This window comes from Eleutherodactylus coqui, chromosome 3, assembly GCF_035609145.1.
Source record: "Eleutherodactylus coqui strain aEleCoq1 chromosome 3, aEleCoq1.hap1, whole genome shotgun sequence".
NCBI classification, from domain to species: Eukaryota; Metazoa; Chordata; class Amphibia; order Anura; family Eleutherodactylidae; genus Eleutherodactylus; species Eleutherodactylus coqui.
In genome coordinates, this window is record NC_089839.1 from 115,604,475 (window position 1) to 115,629,880 (window position 25,406).

A 25,406-nucleotide genomic window follows, 5' to 3' on the forward strand; every position below is an offset into this window, starting at 1 on the left:
TTGTCACTACAGGGGAATGTTTTCCCTTGCAACTGGGGCTCTTATAGATGCTACTTTTATGGTTGCCCCAGCTACAGTGGGAAAGTATGAAATTTAAAAAAAGAAATAGAAAGTGAAAGACCCTCCAGAGGTCTTATATAATGTCATGATTGACATTGATTGTAAAAAAAATAGTTACAAAAATAACAAATAAAAAAAATCTATACATAAAAAAGAAAATGAGCCACCGCCGATGCCAACCCAAACCATGTCAATATGCGGCCTATAATCCAAAACTATACAAATTATGTATCAAAACGTCTAAAACAAAATGAGGAACCCATTCATGTACTTTATTTTAGCATTGATGTACTAATTTTAAAATTAAACTAGAAATTTTTAAAAATCATTTTTTTAGCTTTTTACCACCAATAAAACTAAAAAACAGTAAATAAAATAGTTAAAATAATATATAAAAAATAAAAATAATTTTGGTAGCGGAAGAAAAAAATAATAGGGCAGTAAAACCACAACATGGGTAAAATCCCTAAAAAGTGTCTGTTCCTTTAGGACCAAAGCAGCCTGGTCCTTAAAGGGGTTGTCCCGCGGCAGCAAGTGGGTCTATACACTTCTGTATGGCCATATTAATGCACTTTGTAATGTACATTGTGCATTAATTATGAGCCATACAGAAGTTATAAAAAGTTTTTCACTTACCTGCTCCGTTGCTGGCGTCCTCGTCTCCATGGTTGCCGTCTAATTTTCTCCGTCTAATGGCCAAATTAGACGCGCTTGCGCAGTCCGGGTCTTCTGCATGGGGCTCGGTGTAGCTCCGTGTAGCTCCGCCCCGTCACGTGCCGATTCCAGCCAATCAGGAGGCTGGAATCGGCAATGGACCGCACAGAAGCCCTGCGGTCCACGGAGGGAGAAGATGCCGGCGGCCATCTTCAGCCGCTAAGTATGAAGTCACCGGAGCGCGGGGATTCAGGTAAGCGCTGTGCGGATTTTTCTTTAGGTCCCTGCATCGGGGCTGTCTCGCGCCGAACGGGGGGGGGGGGGGTTGAAAAAAAAAACAACCCGTTTCGGCGCGGGACAACCCCTTTAAGGGTTTTAGAAAAGGTTAGCGTACCAGAAGATAAGATACAACTGAGACCTGTGGTTAAAGGAATCAATGGTAAAACTAGACTTGCTGTAGTAAATTCAGATCTAGTGGATTATTTAATAAAGACCAGAAAAAGAATATAGAGAAAGTTACAAACCCCCCACATCATTATACTATATGTAGAGATAGTAGGAGGGTTTTTGGAATATCTTGGAGGCGTGTAAGTGTAGTACATTAGATATAGGTAACCTCAATAACATGGAAAAACCTTGATTTCTAGAAAACATATAATATGTTCAAAGTACTCCAGAGACGAAGATTTTCCAAGCCTAACCCTAGGATAGATCATCGATGTTACATCAGAAAAGCATCCAAAGAAACTATTAAACGATATACAGTCCACAGTTGTGGAAACGGCCAGTAAGCACCTCACTTATGAGAAGCAGGAACAACGACACTATTGTTTGTTTGAGCAAACCCTCAGAACAGCTGATAAAAGAAGAGCAGAAAAAGTGTTTGGCAACAAATACGAAGTTCTGCAACTAAATGCCGATTTTCAGCGGGTGGCAAGGAAAGATAAGGAAATGGACTAGAACGAGCGTTGCAAACAACTCGAAGCAGAAGCCATGAAAGGCCATATGCAAGACCTATTCACACAGGTCAAGATGGCCTGAAAACCTTTCTTGGGAGGGCTGGTGAGAGCTCTCATACTACAGCTGCTCCTCCTCCTCCTCAGCATCGGTCTCCTTGCACCAGGGATCATGCTATCTTCCCTCCTCCGCAGCTGTTGTCAGTGTGCTATTGGCACTCATCTGTTTTTGACTGCTCTGCTAGATAGCCGATAGACTATTTGATACTGACAGCAGCACGGAGGGTGAGGGAACATGCTGCACAGCCATCGGGCCACATACGATGAGGTGGCGGGCCGGATTCGGCCCGCGGATTGTGTTTGACGTGTCACCTATACCAAATTAACTTGGGCGAAGCCGGTATATCAGCTAGTATATATATATATATATCAAAATTGCAGTTGCTACACATGACAACATGAGTTCACAAATGAATGGATACAATAGTGTAGCACTAAACTATGAAGATAAACACCACAGAGCTACAAGAATGCTTCTATATGTGTAGGATAGTGACCGCCTATACCATTAGCTCAATGATTCATAATGACTCATGTCAGACAGTTGTCTAGACTGTGCACATACGAACAGTTAGGTGTTTGTGTCAGAAGTGAAATCTGATGCCTGGAAGAAAGGATGTTCCCACCTATCAAAGATGTCATTGCTAACTGTCTACAGCTTCTAAGTAGTAAAACCAAGGAAACACAGAATTTACAGGAACTTTGAAGCAATGTTTTAAAGTTAAAATGTGCAATTTACAAAAAAAGCTGGTAAAATTAACCCCTTAGTGATGAAGCTTAGCGCCTTAATGACCAAGCCAAATTTTGGAAATCTGACGTGTCACTTTTACATAGAAAAACTCCATAAAGGTTTTGCATATCCAAGTGATTCTGACATTGTTTTTTTGCCAAAATATTGTACTTTATTTAGGTGGTAAAAATACTGTACAAATTTTGATAAGGTATATATTTCCATCTGTTTACTTTATTCTAGATGCACATTTGAAAAACTTGAGTTTTTTTTAACCATTTAGGAGACGTACAAATTTAACATTACTTAACATTTTGAGGAACATTTTGGTTTCCTATACCAAGCCAAGATTGCAAAGGCTCATAGGTATCAGAATGATAGATACTCCCACAAATGACCCCATTTAAAAATGCACTGAGGTGTGTCATTAGTATTTTGACCCCAGCTTCCTTTCAGCTGCAAATATGTCATTTTAAAGACAGGATTTTTCTCTATAGTGCACATGAAAATGAGGATTTGCACCCCAAAATGGATACCGCTGTTTGTCTTCTGTTTAGAAACATATCCATTGTGATCCTAATCTTCTGTCTGTATGCACAACGCGGCCCTAACCAAAAGGAGCAGCCGGTGGTTTTCAGAACATTTTGCTTGAAGGTATTTTAGGCCCCATTGCACACTTGTAGAGCCCTTGATCAGCCAAAACAATAGAGAAACCCCACAAATGACCCCATTTTGAAAACTAGACCCTTTAACGACTTCATCTAGGGGTGTACTGCATATTTTGACCTCACAGTTTTTGAATAAATCTAAGCAAAGCAGAAGGAAAAACAATTGCGATTTTCATTTTTTTGGGCAATTATGTCATTTTAAAAATATTTTTTTGTACAGCACACAAATGAATGAAGACTTGCATCCCAAAATGGATACCCCTGTTTGTCCCGTGTTCTGAAATATACCCATTGTGGACCTAATCTTATGTCTGTATGCACAACGGGGTCCAAACCGAAAAGCGTATTGTTCAATGGTTTTTAACTTTTATGTGATTGCCATTATCCATTGGATAACGGTGATCACGTGACCGGGGACCACTCACCACGACCCTTGGTCACTGCTCCAGGCTCTCAGCTACCTTTAGTAGCCAGGAGCAAGGAGATTTTAAATTTCCCAGACCCTCCCCAGCTTCTGCCCTTGCGTCCGCCATTTTGCCAATGGGCGCATGCGCCAAAGTTGGGGTAAGGTCATCGGATGAAAATCCCGTTGGGGGACATCGTCGGAGGCCTTAGGTAAGTAATTTCACCTCCTCTCATGGATCGAATCCGTGACAGGAGATGAAATTTTACCTTTTTTTTTTACTTGTACATGATCGCCGTTATCCAAACTTGACTGCTATGGAGTTATACTAGGTTGTCTTCAGAGACAAATTCAGGTTTAGTTTGGACACTGACAACAGCCGTGTTCGTGTCTGTAGACCTAGGGGTGAGCGCCTCAATCCTGCCTACAGGTGCTCCAAAAGGGTACTAGAGCCTCAATGCCCATCCGTATCACATCTTGCAACCAAGCCATAGGCAGTACATCAGGGTACTAGAGCCTGCATGCCCATCCGTTTCACATCTTGTATCCAAGCTAAAGGCGGTACAACAGGGTACTAGAGGCTTCATTCCCATTCCGTATCACATCTTATATCCAAGCTATAGGCTGTACAACAGGGGACTAGAGCCTCTATGCTTGCAGGTTCACATCTTGTGTCCAGATTAGAGGTGGCACAATAGGGTACTAAAGCCTCCATGCCCACACGTATCACACTTTGTATCCAATCTAGAGGTGGTACAGCATGGTACTGGAGCCTCCATGCCCGTCCGTACCACGCCTTATATCTAAGCTAGAGGCAGTCCAACAGGGTACTAGAGCCTCCATACCCACATGTATCACATCTTCTATCCAAGCTTGAGGCGGTACAACAGGGTACTAGAGCCTCCATGCCTGTATCACATCTTATATCCAAGCTAGAGGTGGTACAACAAGGTACTAGAGCCTCCATGCCCACTTGAATCACATCTTGTATCTAAGCTAGAGCCAGTACAACAGGGTACTAGAGCCTCCATGCCTGCCCGTATCACATCTTATATCCAAGCTAGAGGTGGTACAACAGGGTACTAGAGCCTCCATGCCTGCCCGTATCACATCTTGTATCCAAGCTAGAGGTGGTACAACATGGTACTAGAAGCTTCCACAAATAAAGCCTCCTTCACGTGGGCGTTGTTTTCACGCAGTCTAGACGCGTGAATAATTGCCTCTATTAGAACCAAAAGTTTCCTATAGAAAAGCTCAGATGAAGGAATTTTAGACACGCAAAAAACTCGCATCTTCAAAAAATAGGACTTGCGTGACTGCAATGCTTGTATCTAAAATCCGTGCTGCGTGAAACGATCATCGGATAAAAATACCGTTGGGGGACATTGTTGGAGGCCTTAAGGTAAGTAATTTCGCCTTCTCTCATGGATCGGATCCATGACGGGAGGTGAAATTTTAACTTTTTTTTATTTGTACACTAGCTTACCCGTCGCGCGTTGCTGCGAAGACAGACAGACATACATTCGTTTTTATATATCTAGATGATAACCAATCACAGCGCAGTTTTTTTAGGTTACCTCAGTGGTATAATATATAACCAATCACAGCGCAGCTTTGATGTTACCTCAGCTTTATAATATATAACACCCAATCACAGCGCAGCTTATGTTACCTCAGCAGTAGAAAATATAACAACCAATCACAGTGCAGCTTTCATGTTACTTCAGCGGTATAATATATAACAACCAATCACAGCACAGCTTTTATGTTACGTCAGCAGTAAGAGAAATAATAACCAATCACAGCGCAACTTTTATTCTGCCTCAGCAATATAAAAAATAGCAACGAATCACAGTGCAGCATTGATTTTACCTCAGCGGTATAATATATAGCAACCAATCACAGCGCAGCTTTTATTTTACCTCAGCATTCTCAATATCCAGCAATTTTCTTGCGAAACATCCGGCGGATGCAGTATTTTGTAGTTGAACACGCATCCCATTACTCGTAATGCCTTTTGCTTTTGTGCTTGAGATGGAAATCAAACGATCTTTGTCTGGGGGGGGGGGCATAACTGTCTACGACGCTCGCACGCACCCCACTTATCGTAGGATAGTTGTACTATGCCAGTAATCTTCCCAGGAGTGTACTCAACAACTTCCCATTAACTTTTCCTATTTATAACATAATCAATGCTCGTGCCAAATTTCACGTTTCTATGACACCGGAAAGTGAGAATTACATTCCGTACGTAAAATTTGGACGCTAATTCTTTTGTGCATAGAATTGAATAATCGAGTTGTGACCCATTAGCTTTTCCTATTTGACATAATCAATGCTCGTGCCAAATTTCACGTTTCTATGACACCGGAAAGTGAGAAAATTACATTCCATACGTAAAATTTGGACGCTAATTCTTTTGCGCATAGAATTGAATAATCGAGTTGGGACCCATTAACTTTTCCTATTTATAAAATAATCAATGCTCGTGCCAAATTTCAAGTTTCTATGACATTGGGAAGCGAGAAATGTAGATTCCGTACGTAAAATTTGGACGCTAATTCTTTGGCGCTTACAATTGAATAATCGAGTTGGGACCCATTAGCTTTTCCTATTTATGACATAATCAATGCTCGTGCCAAATTTCCTGTTTCTACAATATCGGGAAGTGAGAGAATTAGTGGCAATGATGGAAATCGAACGATCTACGTGGGGGGGTCGTAACTGTCGACGACGCACGCACGCACGCCATTTATCGTAGCATAAATGTACTATGCCTATAATCTTCCCAGGACTGCAATCAACAACTTCCCAAAGTTTCATGGCGATCGGATGAATGGTGTAGTAGCGCATAAAGGACAAACAGACACGCACACAGACAGACACACACACACGCATACATTCAATTTTATATATATAGACTAGCTTACCCGTCGCGCGTTGCTGCAAAGACAGATAGACATACATTCATTCGTTTTTATATATCTAGATAACAACCAATCACAGCGCAGCTTTCATGTTACCTCAGTGGTATAATATATAACAACCAATCACAGCGCAGCTTTCATGTTACCTTAGCAGTATAAAATATAACAACCAATCACAGCGCAGCTTTCATGTTACCTCAGCAGTAAGAGAAATAACAACCAATCACAGCGCAACCTTTATTCTGCCTCAGCAATATAAAAAATAGCAACCAATCACAGCGCAGCTTTCATGTTACCTCTGCGGTATTATATATAGCAACCAATCACAGCGCAGCTTTCATGTTACCTCAGTGGTATAATATATAACAACGAATCGCAGCACAGCTTTCATGCAACCTCAGTAGTATAAGAAGTAGCCACCAATCACAGCACAGCTTTCATGTTACCTCAGCAGTATAAGAAGTAGCCACCAATCACAGCGCAGCTTTCTTGTTACCTCAGCAGTATAAGAAATAGCAACCAATCACAGCACAGCTTTCATTTTACTTCAGCATTCTCAATATCCAGCAATTGTCTTGCGAAACGTTCGGCGGGTGCATCATTTTGTAGTTGAACACTCATCCCGTTGCTCGTAATGCCTTTTGCTTTCGTGCTTGAGATGGAAATTAAACGATCTTTGTCTGGGGGGCATAACTGTCGACGATGCTCGTACGCTCGCCACCTATCGTAGGATAGATGTACTATGCCAGTAATCTTCCCAGGAGTGTACTCAACAACTTCCCAAAGTCTCATGGCGATTAGATGAATGGTGTAGTAGTGCATAAAGGACAGACAGACAGACATACATTCATTTATATATATCAGGAAGTGAGAGAATTAGATTCTGTACGTAAAATTTGGACGCTAATTGTTTTGCGCTTAGAATTGAATGATCGACTTGCGACCCATTAACTTTTCCTATTTATGGCATAATCAATGCCCGTGCCAAATTTCAAGTTTCTATGTGAGAAAATGACATTCCGTCCGTAAAATTTGGACGCTAATTCTTTGGCGCTTAGAATTGAATAATCGAGTTGGGACCCATTACCTTTTCCTATTTATGACATATTCAATGCCCGTGCCAAATTTCATGTTTCTATGTGAGAAAATTACATTCCGTACGTAAAATTTGGACGCTAATTCTTTGGCGCATAGAATTGAATAATCGAGTTGGGACCCATTAGCGTTTCCTATTTATGACATATTCAATGCCCGTGCCAAATTTCAAGTTTCTATGTGAGAAAGTTAGATTCCGTACGTAAAATTTGGACGCTAATTCTTTTGCGCATAGAATTGAATAATCGAGTTGGGACCCATTAGCGTTTCCTATTTATGACATATTCAATGCCCGTGCCAAATTTCAAGTTTCTATGTGAGAAAATTACATTCCGTACGTAAAATTTAAATGCTAATTCTTTGGCGCATAGAATTGAATAATCGAGTTGGGACCCATTAGCTTTTCCTATTTATGACAATCAATGCTCGTGCCAAATTTCAAGTTTCCATGACATTGGGAAGCGAGAAAATTAGATTCCGTACGTAAAATTTGGACGCTAATTCTTTTGCGCATAGAATTGAATAATCGAGTTGGGACCCATTAGTGTTTCCTATTTATGACATAATCAATGCTCCTGCCAAATTTCACGTTTCTATGTGAGAAAATTACATTCCGTACGTAAAATTTGGATGCTAATTCTTTGGCGCATAGAATTGAATAATCGAGTTGGGACCCATTAGCTTTTCCTATTTATGACATAATCAATGCTCGTGCCAAGTTTCAAGTTTCCATGACATTGGGAAGCGAGAAAATTAGATTCCGTACATAAAATTTGGACGCTAATTCTTTGGTGCTTAGAATTGAATAATTGAGTTAGGACTCATTAACTTTTCCTATTTATGACATAATCAATGCTCGTACCAAATGTCATGTTTCTAGGACATCGTGAAGTGAGAGAATTAGTGGCAGTGATGGAAATCGAACGATCTACGTGGGGGGGCGTAACTGTTGACGCACGCCATTCATCATAGCATAAATGTACTATGCCTATAATCTTCCCAGGAGTGTACTCAACAACTTCCCAAAGTTTCATGGCGATCGGATGAATGGTGTAGTAGCGCATAAAGGACAAACACACACACACACACACACAGACAGACAGACATACACGCATACATTCAATTTTATATATATAGACTAGCTTACCCGTCGTGCGTTGCTGCGAAGACAGACAGACATACATTCATTTGTTTTTAAATATCTAGATAACAACCAATCACAGCGCAGCTTTCATGTTACCTCAGTGGTATAATATATAACAACCAATCACAGCGCAGCTTTCATGTTACCTCAGTGGTATAATATATAACAACGAATCGCAGCACAGCTTTCATGCAACCTCAGTAGTATAAGAAGTAGCCACCAATCACAGCACAGCTTTCATGTTACCTCAGCAGTATAAGAAATAGCAACCAATCACAGCACAGCTTTCATTTTACCTCAGCATTCTCAATATCCAGCAATTGTCTTGCGAAACGTTCGGCGGTGCATCATTTTCTGGTTGAACACTCATCCCGTTGCTCGTAATGCCTTTTGCTTTCGTGCTTGAGATGGAAATCAAATGATCTTTGTCTGGGGGGGCATAACTGTCGACGATGCTCGCACTCGCACCACCTATCGTAGGATAGTTGTACTATGCCTATAATCTTCCCAGGAGTGTACTCAGCAACTTCCCAAAGTCTCATGGCAATTGGATGAATGGTGTAGTAATGCATAAAGGACAGACAGACAGACATACATTCATTTATACATATCAGGAAGTGAGAGAATTAGATTCCGTACGTAAAATTTGGACGCTAATTGTTTTGCGCTTAGAATTGAATAATCGAGTTGGGACCCATTAGCTTTTCCTATTTATGACATATTCAATGCCCGTGCCAAATTTCAAGTTTCTATGTGAGAAAATGACATTCCGTACGTAAAATTTGGACGCTAATTCTTTTGCGCATAGAATTGAATAATGGAGTTGGGACCCATTAGCTTTTCCTATTTATGACATAATCAATGCTTGTGCCAAATTTCACGTTTCTATGACATCGCGAAGTGAGAGAATTAGTGGCAGTGATGGAAATTGAATGATCTACGTGGGGGGGGCGTAACTGTCGACGACGCTCACACGCGCGCCATTTATCGTAGGATAGTTTTACCTATGCCTATTATATGCCTATAATCTTCCCAGGAGTGTACTCAACAACTTCCCAAAGTTTCATGGCGATCGGATGAATGGTGTAGTAGAGCATAAAGGACAAACACACACACACACATACACACACACAGACAGACATACATTCAATTTTATATATATAGATGATCGCCGTTATCCAAACTTGACTGCTATGGAGTTATACTAGGTTATCTTCACAGACAAATTCAGGTTTAGTTTGAACACTGACAACAGCCGTGTTTGTGTCTGTAGACCTAGGGGTGAGCGCCTCAATCCTGCCTTTGCTGTGGAGTGGCACACTGTTCCTCTGTTGGCGTTATGGTCTGGGTGGCCATTGCATACGACAGTCAGTCACCCCTAGTAGTGGTACAAGGGACAATAACAGCTCAGCGATATGTTCAGGACATCCTGCAGCCACGTGTTCCTCTCATGGTGGCTTCCAAGAGGCTTCCAGAAGCCTCTAGCTTGGATATAAGATGTGATACGGAATAGGACCTGACCTATCTTTGGTGCGTGATGTGCAGGAGTCTCCATAGACTCCTATGGGAGCAGGAGTTTAGCTGTATCCAATGCTTGGAAAAGAAGATTAGAAGTCATTAGGAGGATTTCTGCTAAACAGCAGGGGCGCCATTTCACCCAGAAGCACATTTTAAATGTCCCGCTGTAAACTCCTGTTAGTTCCTGAGCGGACGAGGGCAAGCGCCGAGGGTTCCGTTCATCTCCGGAGACTAACAGGAGTTTATAGCGGAACATTTAAAATTTGCTGCTGTGCAGCAGGTTTTAAATGTCCTGCTGTAAGCAGCGGGGAATTCCTCCAACCCCTCTGCTGGGCAATTTCCCAGCAATGGGGGCAGTTGGGGGCTCCCTCCACCTCTCTCCAAAGGATCAGCGGGGAGAGGGGGGGCAGGGTTAGATGGCTTCCCTGAGAGCGGGAGTGGGCCTAGAAGGATCCGCCCTCCACCCCTGCCCTCTTTCTATCCTGCCCCCTCTCTGTGCTATAGGGATATCTCTTAGGAATCCCCAGAGCAGGGGAGAGAGAGCGGGGCTTTGGGGGGTTAACCCATAGCAGGGGGAGAGAGCCGGGCTATGGGTTAATCCCCCATAGTCCTGTTTTTTCTCTCCCTGCTATGGGGAAATCCCGAAGCCCTGTGGGGCTTCATCTCTCTCTGCTCCTGGAGGAGCTGCACTTTTTTTAAGCAACAGGCTGCTCCAGTATATGTGCGATTTTCACACGCATGAAGCTCCGGTCTTCTGCGTGTGAAAAATTGCCCATTCACTTGATTTTTAAAGTAGTATACTGTGCTAAAACCACGCCCGTCTGTAAGAGCCCTTAGAATCACATGGTTAACCAATAACTTATGAATGCTGAAGCTTAAAAATTAGAAATTGGTGACTCTTACAAATTGTTAGGATCTACTGATTTAGGTTAGTGGGGAAACCCCTTTTATGCTTTGTGTTGTAATAAATACTTTTACTGTCTTTATCACTAGTTTATTATTTCATTTAAAGTCTCTAATCTAAAGGCCCTTTGAGACACAATGATTTTCGCTCAAAAATCGCTCAAAACAATCTTTTGAGTGATAATTGTTGTGTGTAACTGCACTGACATCGTGCAGTTTTCGTTAAGCCGTCGCTCAATGTTGTCTTTCAGCATGCTGAAAGATCAGCGATCAGTTATCAGGAATTCACAGCGGGATACAACTGATACTATTATTTCAGCTGTATCCCGCTCCCTGATGACAGGCGGGGTATGAAGAATAGAGCCGTCCAGCTGGGTTCTCCATACCCCGCTTGGAGCGCTCGGCTGTATAACAACCGGGCGCTTCGTGCAGAAAACAGCTGGATGCAGAAGACAATCGGCCCTGCTTGTCTTCTGCATCCCCCGTTCGGAGCGCTCGGTTGTATAACAGCCAGAGCGCTCCGAGCGGGGAACAGCTGGATGCAGAAGACAACGTGTGAGCGATGACCCTGCGCTGTAAAAAGAACACAACGATCATCGCTCAAAAGATTTTTTGGGCGATAATTGTTGTATCTGAGGCTGCCTGTGTACGGGCAAGTTTGAATTGCTTTCCCTGCGTCGATAATCCGGCGTTGCTATGGAGAGCACTTCCCCCCTGTCCACGAGCGGAGAATCATTGCGATTCTCCGCTCGCGGCTGGCAAATCGCGATTTGCCGCGATTCTCCGTGGTCAGCCTATCTATTAGATAAGGCTGACAGCGGAGATCCGTCTGCCGGCTCCTGCTCCCGGGCGGTAGCCTAAACCTGCCTTTACTGTCTCTGTTCATCTATCAGTCAATTTTCACATATCTGCACTAGAGATGAGCGAACGTACTCGTCCGAGCTTGATACTCGTTCGAGTATTAGCGTGTTCGAGATGCTCGTTACTCGTAACGAGTACCACGCGATGTTCGGGTTACTTTCACTTTCATCTCTGAGACGTTAGCGCGCTTTTCTGGCCAATTGAAAGACAGGGAAGGCATTACAACTTCCCCCTGCGACGTTCAAGCCCATACCACCCCCCTGCAGTGAGTGGCTGGCGAGATCAGGTGTCACCCGAGTATAAAAATCGGCCCCTCCCGCGGCTCGCCACAGATGCGTTCTGACATAGCTGAGGGAAAGTGCTATCGTGTTGGAGCTGCTATAGGGAGAGTGTTAGGAGTTATTGTAGGCTTCAAGAACCCCAACGGTCCTTCTTAGGGCCACATCTAACCGTGTGCAGTACTGTGGAGGCTGCTTTTTGCAGTGTTGCACATTTTTATTTTTTTGGTATATCGGCCGTGCAGAGCATTGTGCCCTGCAGTAATACTCCAGGGACAGAAGTGCGTAGGCAGGGACAGAAGACATATTAATATTATTGATTGAATATAGGCAGTGGGCCTTTGCTAAAAAATTTGGGCAAAAAATCTATTTGGCCTGCCTGTCACTGTGCTCAGTGTTCTGGGTCTGTGTGTGCTGGGTGTAGTAGTTCTACAAAATCATACGCAGCCAGCTAAGTGTTACAGCAGGCTTGCACCAAATTATTTCCTGGCTCTGTCTGGGCTGTGAAATCACTGCTGTATTGCAGTGCACAGTGGAACACTCTGCAGTTCTGTGACATACTCCAGGGACAGAAGTGTGGAGGCAGGGACAGAAGACATATTCATTGAATATAGGCAGTGGGCCTTTTCTAAAAAATATTGGGCAAAAAATCTATTTGGCCTGCCTGTGACTGTGCTCAGTGTTCTGGGTCTGTGTGTGCTGGGTGTAGTAGTTCTACAAGATCATACGCAGCCAGCTAAGTGTTACAGCAGGCTTGCGCCAAATTATTTCCTGGCTCTGTCTGGGCTCTGAAATCACCGCTGTGTTGCAGTGCACAGTGCAACACTCTGCAGTTCTGTGACATACTCCAGGGACAGAAGTGCTTAGGCAAGGACACAAGACATATTATTGATTGAATATAGGCAGTGGGCCTTTGCAAAAAAATTTGAGGGAAAAAATCTATTTGGCCTGCCTGTCACTGTGCTCAGTGTTCTGGGTCTGTGTGTGCTGGGTGTAGTAGTTCTACAAAATCATACGCAGCCAGCTAAGTGTTACAGCAGGCTTGCGCCAAATTATTTCCTGGCGTTCCGTAAACGAAGTCAGCCTCCAACCACAGGCCAATAAGCGGCACATTTAATTACAGCGTTCTGTTTCTGCACTACTGGTAATACACCATGCTGAGGGGTAGGGGTAGGCCTATAGGACGTGGACGCGGGCGAGGACGCGGAGGCCCAAGTCAGGGTGTGGGCACAGGCCGAGCCAGTGCGGTGGCCAGGGGTAGAGGCAGGGCCAGACCGAATAATCCAGCAACTGTTTCCCAAAGCGCCCCCTCGCGCCATGCCACCCTGCAGAGGTCAAGGTGCTCTACGGTGTGGCAGTTTTTCACAGAGACGCCTGACGACCGACGAACAGTGGTGTGCAACCTTTGTCGCGCCAAGATCAGCTCGGGAGGCACCACCACCAGCATGCGCAGGCATATGATGGCCAAGCACCCCACAAGGTGGGACGATGCCCGTTCACCACCTCCGGTTTGCACCACTGCCTCTCCCCCTGTGCCCCAACCTGCCAGCGAGATCCAACCCCCCTCTGAGGACACAGGCACTACCGTCTCCTGGCCTGCACCCACACCCTCACCTCAGCTGTCCTCGGCCCCATCCAGCAATGTCTCTCAGCGCAGCGTCCAGACGTCGCTAGCGCCACTGTTTGAGCGCAAGTACGCCGCCACGCACCCGCACGCTCAAGCGTTAAACGTGCACATTGCCAAATTGATCAGCCTAGAGATGCTGCCGTATAGGCTTGTGGAAACGGAGGCTTTCAAAAGCATGATGGCGGCGGCGGCCCCGCGCTACTCGGTTCCCAGTCGCCACTACTTTTCCCGATGTGCCGTCCCAGGCCTGCACGACCACGTCTCCCGCAACATTGTACGCGCCCTCACCAACGTGGTTACTGCCAAGGTCCACTTAACAACAGACACGTGGACAAGCACAGGCGGGCAGGGCCACTATATCTCCCTGACGGCACATTGGGTGAATTTAGTGGAGGCTGGGACTGAGTCAGAGCCTGGGACCGCTCACGTCCTACCCACCCCCCGAATTGCGTGCCCCAGGTCGGTGGTGGTATATGCGGCGGTGTATGCTTCCTCCACTAAACCACCCTCCTCCTCCTCCTACGCAACCTCTGTTTCGCAATCAAGATGTGTCAGCAGCAGCATGTCGCCAGCAGTCGGTGTCACGTGGCGTGGCAGCACAGCGGTGGGCAAGCGTCAGCAGGCCGTGCTGAAACTACTCAGCTTAGGAGAGAAGAGGCACACGGCCCACGAACTGCTGCAGGGTCTGACAGAGCAGACCGACCGCTGGCTTGCGCCGCTGAGCCTCCAACCGGGCATGGTCGTGTGTGACAACGGCCGTAACCTGGTGGCAGCTCTGCAGCTCGGCAGCCTCACGCACGTGCCATGCCTGGCCCATGTCTTTAATTTGGTGGTTCAGCGCTTTCTGAAAAGCTACCCACACTTGTCATACCTGCTCGGAAAGGTGCGCCAGCTCTGCGCACATTTCTGCAAGTCCCACACGCACGCTGCCACCCTGCGGACACTGCAACATCGGTTTAATCTGCCAGTGCACCGACTGCTGTGCGACGTGCCCACACAGTGGAACTCTACGCTTCACATGTTGGCCAGGCTCTATGAGCAGCGTAGAGCTATTGCGGAATACCAACTCCAACATGGGCGGCGTAGTGGGAGTCAGCCTCCTCAATTATTTACAGAAGAGTGGGCCTGGTTGGCAGCCATCTGCCAGGTCCTTGGAAACTTTGAGGAGGCTACCCAGATGCTGAGCGGGGATGCTGCAATCATTAGCATCACCATTCCTCTGCTATGCCTCTTGAGAAGTTCCCTGCAAAGCATAAAGGCAGACGCTTTGGAATCGGAAACGGAGGCGGGGGAAGACAGTATGTCGCTGGATAGTCAGAGCAACCTCATGTCTATATCTCAGCGCGTTGAGGAGGAGGGGGAGGAGCATGAGGAGGAGGGGGAAGAGACAGCTTGGCCCACTGCTGAGGGGACAGATGCTGCTTGCCTGTCATCCTTTCAGCGTGTATGGCCAGAGGAGGGGGAGGAGCATGAGGAGTAGGGGGAAGAGACAGCTTGGCCCACTGCTGAGGGTACAGATGCAGCTTGCCTGTCATCCTTTCAGCGTGTATGGCCAGAGGAGGAGGAGGATCCTGAAAGTGATCTTCCGAGTGAGGACAGCCATGTGTTGCGTACAGGTACCCTGGCACACATGGCTGACTTCATGTTAGGATGCCTTTCTCGTGACCCTCGCGTTACACGCATTCTGGCCACTACGGATTACTGGGTGTACACACTGCTCGACCCACGGTATAAGGAGAGCCTTTCCACTCTCATTCCCGAAGAGGAAAGGGGTTTGAGAATGATGCTATACCACAGGGTGCTGGTGGACAAACTGATGGTAAACTTCCCATCCGACAGCGCTAGTGGCCGAAGGCGCATCTCCGCGGCCCAGGTAGCAGGGGAGGCGCAGAGATCAGGCAGCATGTACAGCGCAAGCAGGGGAACATTATCCAAGGCCTTTGCCAGCTTTATGGCTCCCCAGCAAGACTGTGTCACCGGTCCCCAGTCAAGGCTGAGTTGGCGGGAGCACTGTAAAAGGATGGTGAGGCAGTACGTAGCCGATCGCACGACCATCCTCGGTGACGCCTCTCCCCTCTACAACTACTGGGTGTCGAAGCTGGACACGTGGCCTGAACTCGCGCTGTATGCCCTGGAGGTGCTTGCTTGTCCTGCGGCTAGCGTCTTGTCAGAGAGTGTGTTTAGTGTGGCTGGGGGAATCATCACAGATAAGCGTACCCACCTGTCAACCGACAGTGCCGACAGGCTTACACTCATCAAGATGAACAAAGCCTGGATTTCCCCAGACTTCTCTTCTCCACCAGCGGACAGCAGCGATACCTAAGCAATACGTAGGCTGCACCCGCGGATGGAAGCATCGTTCTCGATCACCATCCAAAACGGGGACCTTTTTGCTTCATCTATCTGTGTATAATATTCCTCCTCCTCCGCCTGCTCCTCCTCCTGAAACCTCACATAATCACGCCGAACGGGCAATTTTTCTTAGGCCCACAAGGCTCAGTCATACAATTTTTCTAAACAATTTTTATACGTTTCAATGCTCATTAAAGCGTTGAAACTTTCACCTCAACCAATTTTTATTTTTACTGGGCTGCCTCCAGGCCTAGTTACCAATTAAGCCACATTAACCAAAGCGATTAATGGGTTTCACCTGCCCTCTTGGTTGGGCATGGGCAATTTTTCTCAGGTACATTAGTACTGTTGGTACACCAATTTTTGGGGGCCCTCGCCTACAGTGTAATCCAATTAATTTTTTGCCCACCTGCATTACAGCTGACGTAACATCAGCTGTGTTGGGCACTGCAATGGGATATATTTATGTACCGCCGGTGGGTTCCAGGGAGCCACCCATGCTGTGGGTCCACAGGGAGTTGTAACTGCATGTGTCCACTTCTAAAGAACCCCAGTCTGACTGGGGTATGCAGTGTGGGCCGAAGCCCACCTGCATTAAACATGACATTATTACCTCAGCTGTGATGGGCAATGCAATGGGATATATTAATGTACCGCCGCTGGCTTCCTGGCACCCACCCATGCTGTAGGTCCACACGGAGTTGTAACTGCATGTGTCCACTTCTAAAGAACTCCGGTCTGACTGGGGCATGCAGTGTGGGCCGAAGCCCACCTGCATTAAGCACGACATTACATCAGCTGTGTTGGGCACTGCAATGGGATATATTTATGTACCGCCGGTGGGTTCCAGGGAGCCACCCATGCTGTGGGTCCACAGGGAGTTGTAACTGCATGTGTCCACTTCTAAAGAACCCCGGTCTGACTGGGGCATGCAGTGTGGGCCGAAGCCCACCTGCATTAAACATGACATTATTACCTCAGCTGTGATGGGCAATGCAATGGGATATATTTATGTACCGCCGGTGGCTTCCTGGCACCCACCCATGCTGTGGGTCCACAGGAAGTTGTAACTGCATGTGTCCACTTCTAAAGAACCCCAGTCTGACTGGGGCATGCAGTGTGGGCCGAAGCCCACCTGCATTAAACATGACATTATTACCTCAGCTGTGATGGGCAATGCAATGGGATATATTTATGTACAGCCGGTGGGTTCCAGGGAGCCACCCATGCTGTGGGTACACACGGAATTCCCATTGCGGAGTTGTACCTGCCTGTGACTATTTATAAAAAACCGCGGTCTGACTGGGGCATGCAGACACCTTGACAGAATGAATAGTGTGTGGCACATAGGTTCCCCATTGCTATGCCCATGTGTGCAGCTCCAGATGGAGGTGGCACAGGATTGCATTTCTCATTGCTTCTGTACAGCATTGTGGACTATCGCCCCGCCCCTTTTAAAGAGGGTCGCTGCCTAGCCATGCCAACCCTCTGCAGTGTGTGCCTGCTTTTCCTCTGGCAGACGCACTTATAAATAGACATGAGGGTGGCGTGGCATGAGGGCAGCTGAAGGCTGGGCAGGGACAGTTTGGTGTGCGCTGTGGACACTGGGTCGTGGGGGGGGGGTTTGGGCAGCATGTAACCCAGGAGAAGTGGCAGCGGAGTGTCATGCAGGCAGTGATTGTGCTTTGTTGGAGGTAGTGTGGTGCTTAGTTAAGGTATGCATTGCTAATGAGGGCTTTTCAGAAGTAAAAGTTGTTAGGGGGGGGGGGCCCACTCTTGCCGCTATTGTGGCTTAATAGTGGGACCTGGGAACTTGAGATGCAGCCCAACATGTAGCCCCTCGCCTGCCCTATCCGTTGCTGTGTCGTTCCCATCACTTTCTTGAATTGCCCAGATTTTCACAAATGGAAACCTTAGCGAGCATCGGCGATATACAAAAATGCTCGGGTCGCCCATTGACTTCAATGGGGTTCGTTATTCGAAACGAACCCTCGAGCATCACGAAAAGTTCGTCTCGAGTAACGAGCACCCGAGCATTTTGGTGCTCGCTCATCTCTAATCTGCACACTTGCAGAAATGTCTGCTGTTCTTATCTTTAGATTACAGCTGTAAATAGATGTAGTAGTATAGAAATGATGTTGGTGTTTCCAGAGCTGAATATATTCTTGAAACACTTTCAGTTTCCAGATGAGAGATAATGCTGCATCTGGAATGTAGGTTTCCGCTGATGAGCAACAAACTATTTCAAAAATTGTGCTTTTTTTTTCACTTTTTCACCACCAAACAGTCCTTTCAGACTGGCAGAGAAGCGGCTTATGGAGAGAAGTGATTGTAATTATGATCTTTTGTCCCACTAGGTTTCCTGTACCTCTGCCTATTCACAGGAGCAGATGTGGAGCCAATCTGCAGGCATTTTTATGCTTGCTAAAACTGAACGACCAGCCAATTAACAAGCGCTCGTTCATCGGCTGATCATTGGTCCTTTTACACAGCCCAATTGTACGGCAAATGAGCATTTTGTTAAATTTGGGCCCAAATTGGTCTGTGTATGAATGCATTACTGAGATATTTTAGAGTCTGGGAAAGTTTGGAGACAAGTAGCATACGTGACCTCCTCTCAATCCATGTGCGGACTGTCGAGACCCCTGTTCTCAGAACTGGTGTGGGTCCCAGCAGTTCGACCCCCACTGATCAAAGTTATCAATATTACTTTACACCTTCATACAACCCCTTTAAGAATATGCCTAAATAGAAAGTTTTAATAAGTATGACAATTATGCAAAGAAAGTTAAGACTTTCTGAGATTATAGCTGAGGTTAGGTTTACATTTTTCTCACTCTGCCATTAACCCTTTAATGATACGGCCCCTTTTTTCCCCCCATTTTTGTTTTTTCCTCTCCCCCCTTTAAAAAAAATCGTAACTCCTTCATTTATCCATCAACGTCGCTGTACGAGGGCTTGTTTTTTGCGGGACAAGTTGTATTTTTCAATGGTGCTATTTAAAGTACCATATAATGTACTGAAAAACGTTAAACAAATTCTAAGTAGAGTAAAATGAAAAAAAAAAAAAGACATTCCGCCATTTTTCAGTGCGTCTTGTTTCTACGGCGTACAAACTGCAATAAAAACGACATGATTACTTTATTCTATGGGTCAGTACGATTGCTACGATACCAAACTTGTATAGTTTTTTTTAACGATACTACTCTTTTTTATTTTCAAAGATTTCATTTTTTACAATTATTTTCTGCAGCCATCTTTTGCGCACAATACCTTTTTTTATTATTTCTTCTACGTAGTTGTATGAGGGCTCATTTTTTGCGGGATGTCCTGTAGTTTCCGTTAGTACTAATTCAGAATACATACGACTTTTTGATCGCTTTTTATTGCGTTTTTTCTGGGAGACAGGGTGACTGAAAAAGTGCATTTTTGGCGGGTTTTGTTTTTTCGGACGATGCTCACGGTGCAGGGTAAATAATGCACTACTTTGACAGATCAGACTTTTACAGACGCGGTGATACCAAATATGTATTTTTCTTCTTTTTACAATTAATAAAACTTTATTGATCTTTTTTTTTTTTTTTACTGTTTTTTTAACCACAACCAGCGATGCTTTGATCGTTCCTGCAGTATGACATAATGCTATAGCATTACGTCATACTGCATTCTGACAGGCAGCCTATCAAGCCATCCCATGGGGATGGCTTGATAGGCAGTCTCTCAAGGCAACCCTGGGGCATTTCAGAAGGCCCCCGGCAGCCATGACTCCTGCACGGCTCCCCTGATCTCACCGCGAGGGGGGCCATACGGGACTCCCGAACATCGTTCGGGGGATTTAAATGCCGCTGTCAGAATTGACATCGGGATTTAAAGGGTTAATAGCCGTGCTCGGCAGCTATTGCCCACGGGTGTCAGCTGTAATAAACAGCTGACGCCCGCGCTGTATAATGTGGGGTCGCCCCGCGGCCTCTCTTCATACATACCCCGACGCTCCAGAACGTAAATGTACGGCCTGGAGCGGGAAGAGGTTAAAAGCCGATAAATTATATTTATATTTCTCATCTTTGGTATTGCTTGATGGTATCTGTCTTCTGTAGTCTAATAATCAGACACTAATGTTGAGACCTGTGTTTATTCACCCATGCAATTATCTTATAAGCGTATAATATGCAGTATCACAAATAGAAAGAAAAGGACAGCACTATTTATTTATTTGTATTCTAGAACTTATCTTACACTTTTTTAGAGCGATAATAATTGGTGCCTTTCTCAACTGTAAACAACAATACACTTTAGAGAAAAACTTTGTTTTTCAGGTAGTAGTTCGAGAACTTCTTGCACAGTACACAAGGCAATATGAGGAAAACCCAGTATTTGGTCTTCTAAGAAACTGGACCAGCTCTATCAGTGATCGACTAAGAACAAGGTATGCATATGCACATTTTACTGTAATTAACTTAAAGGTTCATACTTACTAATACAGTTTAATAGTTAAACAGCGCAAACTTAGACAAGGTAGTCTTAAATTGTGCCAGATTTATCGGAGTAACTTCTGTTTAAATTTATACCACCTATTGGCTTAGTTTAAACCAGTTTTTTGAGTAAAAACTTTTTCTGCATAACATTGCCTTTAGGCCAAGCCTCTTTCACACAGACACAACCACCACATCTCCTTTTGAATGCATTAACTCCTTAACGACCGCTGATACGACTTTTGACGGCCTTCAGCAATGGAGTATGTATGAAGGGAGATCGTGCGGCGATCTCCCTCCATACATCGCAGCTGCTGGCTGTTTCTTACAGCTGACACCTGGCGGCAACAGCTTTGATAAGCTGCGCGGCTCATCTGAATTGTTAACCTTTTAAATGCCGCTGTCACAGCCAGCAATGGGAGGTGGTGGGACGGGTCGGTACTTAGCTCCAGCCCCGTGCTGCCCCCTACCATTGCAAATAGAAAGCGGGGAGGAGAGCACATAGCATTACCTGCAGCACTAGTGAAATAAAGAGGAGGCAGAAAAGGTCATCCAGCAACTACAGCTGATTGCTGGGGGAGGAGAGCAGCAGAACTTTCATCCAGCTCACTAATCAGCAGTTTGAATAAGCGAGCTGACCTGTGATTGTTCGCACACAGCAGAGGAGAAGAGCTGTCACTGGTAAGCAGCTGATTACTGAGTAGCCTGGAGGAAACTCCTGCTGTTCCTCCACCCCACTAATTAGCTGTTATCAGGGGCAAGCTGACCAGCGATTGTTCTCACACAGCAGGGGAGAAGAGCCACCACTCTATAGGATGCTCTAACCCCCACCCCCCTCCTCTTTTTTGGATGGGGATAGGGGAGTGCATCTTATAGAGCGAAAAATATGGTATGTCCACCCAGTGCAGCCTATTATCCTGTAATGTTGATCCAGAGGAAGGCACATAACCCCAATGAGCTAGAAGCCAATTTTCCTCATTTTAGGGCAAAAAATTCCTTCCCGACTCCAAATCTGGTAATCAGAATAATCCCTGGATCACTGACCCTTCTGAATTAATCAGTAACCTGTAATATTGTAACGCTGAAGAAAGACGTCCAGGCCCATCCTAAACTTTATCGATTTCACCATCACCACATCCTCAGGCAGAGAGTTCCACAGTCTCACTGCTCTTACGGTAAAGAGCTGCCTCCTATGTTGGAGTAGAAACCTTCTTTCCTCTAGACGTAGTGAGCGCCCCCTTGTTACAGTCACAGTCCTGGGTATAAATAGAGGGTGGGAGAGATCTCTGTACTGACCCCTGACATATTTATACATAGTTATTAGAGCGCCCCCTTGTTACAGTCCTGGGTATAAATAGATGATGGGAGAGATCTCTGTATTGTCCCCTGATATATTTATATTTATACATAGTTATTAGGTCACTCCTCAGCTGTCTTTTTTTTCTAAACCTAATGACCCCAAGTTTGATGAGCCCTCTGGGTATTGTAGTCCACCCATTGCATTTATTACTTTAGTCGCCTGCCTCTGTACCCGCTCAAGTTCTGATATGTCGTCCTTGAGTACGGTGCCCAAAATTGTCCACAATACTCCATGTATGGTCTGACCAGTGACTTGTAAAGAGGAAGAACAATGTTTGTGTCATGTGCCGCTAGACCTCTTTTGATGCACCCCCTGATCCTATTTCCTTTGGCAGCAGCTGCCTGACACTGGTTGCTCCAGATAAGCTTACAGTTAACTAAAATCACCAAGTCCTTTTCCATGTCAGTGTTTCACAGTGGTTTCCCATTTAGGCCTTAGTCACACGGGCGTATATACGCGCGTAAAAAAACGCGTGACCATGTCCATTGCCACCAATATGTTCTATCTTTAGTAGGTGCGTTTTTACGCGCGTATATACGCGCGTATTTACGCCCGTGGGTTTTTATGCGCGTATTTACGCCCGTGTGACTAAGGCCTTAGTGTGTAATGGTGACATAGAATCATAGAATGGTAGAGTTGGAAGGAACCTCCAGGGTCATCAGGTCCAACCCCCTGCTCAGTGCAGGATTTACTAAATCATCCCAGACAGAAGTTTGTCCAACCTTTGTTTGAACACTTCCATTCAAGGAGAACTCCCCTCCTCCTGTGGTAACCTGTTCCACTCAAAGTTTTTTTTCTTGTATTTCCTCTGCTCATGTGCATAACTTTAGATTTATCAGTGTTAAAACTTATTTGCCACTTTTCTGCCCAAGCCCCCGACTAATCCAGATCCATTTGCAGATCAACTGCATTTTGTCTTAATTACTTCGCATAATTTTGTATCATCTGCAAATATTCATATTTTACTGTGCAGTCTTTCTACAATGTTGTTAATAAATATTTTTAAAAGAATAGGGCTCAAAACTGCCCCCTGTGGTATCCCACTAGTAACGGTGACCCAATCAGAGTATGTACCATTTATACCACCCTCTGCTTTCTATCACTGACCAGTTACTCACCCACTTATACACATTCTCCCCAGACTACGTTTTCTCATTTCATATACCAACCTTTTATGCGGCACAGTATCAAACGCTTAGGTAAAGTCCAGATACACAAGATCCAGTGACTCTCCCCAGTCCAGTCTAGAACTTACCTCCTCCTAGAAGCTGATCACTTTGGTTTGACAGGAGTAACACCTCATAAACCCCTGCTCATATGGAGTTATACAGCTATTTTTCTTCAGGTCCTCCAGGATAGCATTTCTTTGAAACTTCAAACATTTTACCCACAATGAATGTAAGACTAACCGGCATGTAGTTTCTAGGTTCACTTTTTGATCCAATTTTGAATATTGGCACCACTTTTGCTATGCATCAATCCAATGAAACAGACTTCCGCTCCGACCTCTGTGTATTTGCGGTGCTGACAGCATGCACACGCTCAGCTTATTGGTCAAGGTCCCGAGCAACAGACCCCAGCCGATCAATAGTATTCTTCCTGTAAAACCCTTTTAATTCTCTTAGAACCCTGGGGTTTATGCCATTGGGATCCTGCAATTTGTCTATTTTAATCTTTTAATGCAAATATGGTACCATTATTTAAAAATGGGTCAAAAGATGAACTTGGAAACTATGGACAGGTAAGTTTAACTTCTATTGTAGGTAATATATTTGTAGGGTTTCTAAGAGATGCTATTACAGTGTACCTATAAAAAATAGCCATATAACTCTGTATCAACATGGCTTTATGAGAGATCACTCTGCACTTTCTCCTGGGTTAGAGTAGTGACATTTAATGGAGAGATTACTTTATCACTCTGCTTCTCATTTTCCCCTGTGAATACAGTAGACAAAAACTATTTAATATATTTGCTTTCTCTTCATTACCCTCTACAATTTTTCCCTCATTACTTTTTAAGGCTTAGGGTTCATTTACACACAATGATGATCGCTGAAAACTTGCTCAAAAGCCATCTTTTTAGCGATAATCGTGTGTAAATGTGTGCTCAGTGTGCACTTACCATGCACTTATCATCCGTCGATGAGATCAGCTCAACATAAAATCCATCGTCCCTGATAAGATGAACCGCACAGGCAGTGCTGATAACATTCTTTTAGCAGCTGTTTTGCTGGAGAACAAAAGCGATCTATTTAGAGAACAGACCACCCACTGTTCTCTAAATACATACTTAGCTTTTAATGGGCTGATTAACCCATTAGTAGCTAATGCAAAATGATCTCTCAAAACTGTCAGTTTCTGACGAATTTTGAGCAATTATGTGTGTGTTTAAATTGATCTTTACACTTAAAGGAGTTTAAACGCTTTCTTTTTGCCGTATATTGCCCCCTTTACATGTTTATTGAGCCACATTGTTTTTCTCCTATTTCTTACCCTTCTATTCCTGTAAGATATGAACTGCTCATAGCAAGATGCTATTGAAAACTTGCCATTAATTCTCTGTATTTTTGTGGACATTGTCCCGATAAATAATGTTAAGGGCATCTCTGAGCTGGTTGAAGTTTGTCTCACCAATAAAACTCCCTATTGAAAGACAAGTGGAAATATATTGGTCACTATTCCCCAGCTGCCCCCCAACCTGCATGCTGTTATTCTGTCAGGTCTGTTGGTTAATATTAACCCCTTGAGTGGCGGGTTTCCTACCACCCTGTCGTGCCCACCAGGGCAGGTTTTTTAAAATGGTCTAATCATTGAATTTCAACTAATTTTGCAGTTGCGTCTCAAGAGCCATAACTTTTTCATTTTTCCATTGACATGGCTATATAAGGGCTTGTTTTTTGCGGGACAAGTTGTGATTTTTTATGGTTCAAAATATTTTTATTGGGTTTGCACACATGAACAATTTCGAGAGAATAACGTATTAACTTGATATACACATTGCTTCAATGGCTCTTGTGCATTTTGTCATTTTGTCATAAATGTCGTTCAAATAACATTTCGTATAAACTAGCGAAAGAAATAACTAGATTAACATAGTGGAGATTAGTAGTGAAAGAAAAAGAGAAAGAAATAGATAGATAATAGAGGACAGAGTGGGGGGGGGAAGATGGGTCAGTGGGGCAGGGTGAGGGAGGGGGGTGTGGAGCACTAATGGCCACACTAAAGCAACTTGTGTTAGTAATGTGTACCTTAGGGATAGTGGATTCAGGTTGGAACAACGCCCGATTGGAGCCAGGTCTTTAGGTCGTTGGAATTGCGAAATAGTATCCAAGCTGACC

The 25,406-nt window shown here is 44.8% G+C and overlaps 1 protein-coding gene across 1 annotated transcript in view; it reads left to right on the forward strand.

The window, feature by feature from the left end:
* ACOXL (acyl-CoA oxidase like) overlaps nucleotides 1-25,406 on the forward strand; it is a 387,512-nt gene that overhangs the window by 216,864 nt on the left and 145,242 nt on the right. Inside the window, exon 14 of the mRNA XM_066595986.1 lies at nucleotides 20,553-20,662. Within this exon, the coding sequence (XP_066452083.1) occupies nucleotides 20,553-20,662 (110 nt within the window). The remainder of the gene's footprint in view (nucleotides 1-20,552; nucleotides 20,663-25,406) is intronic.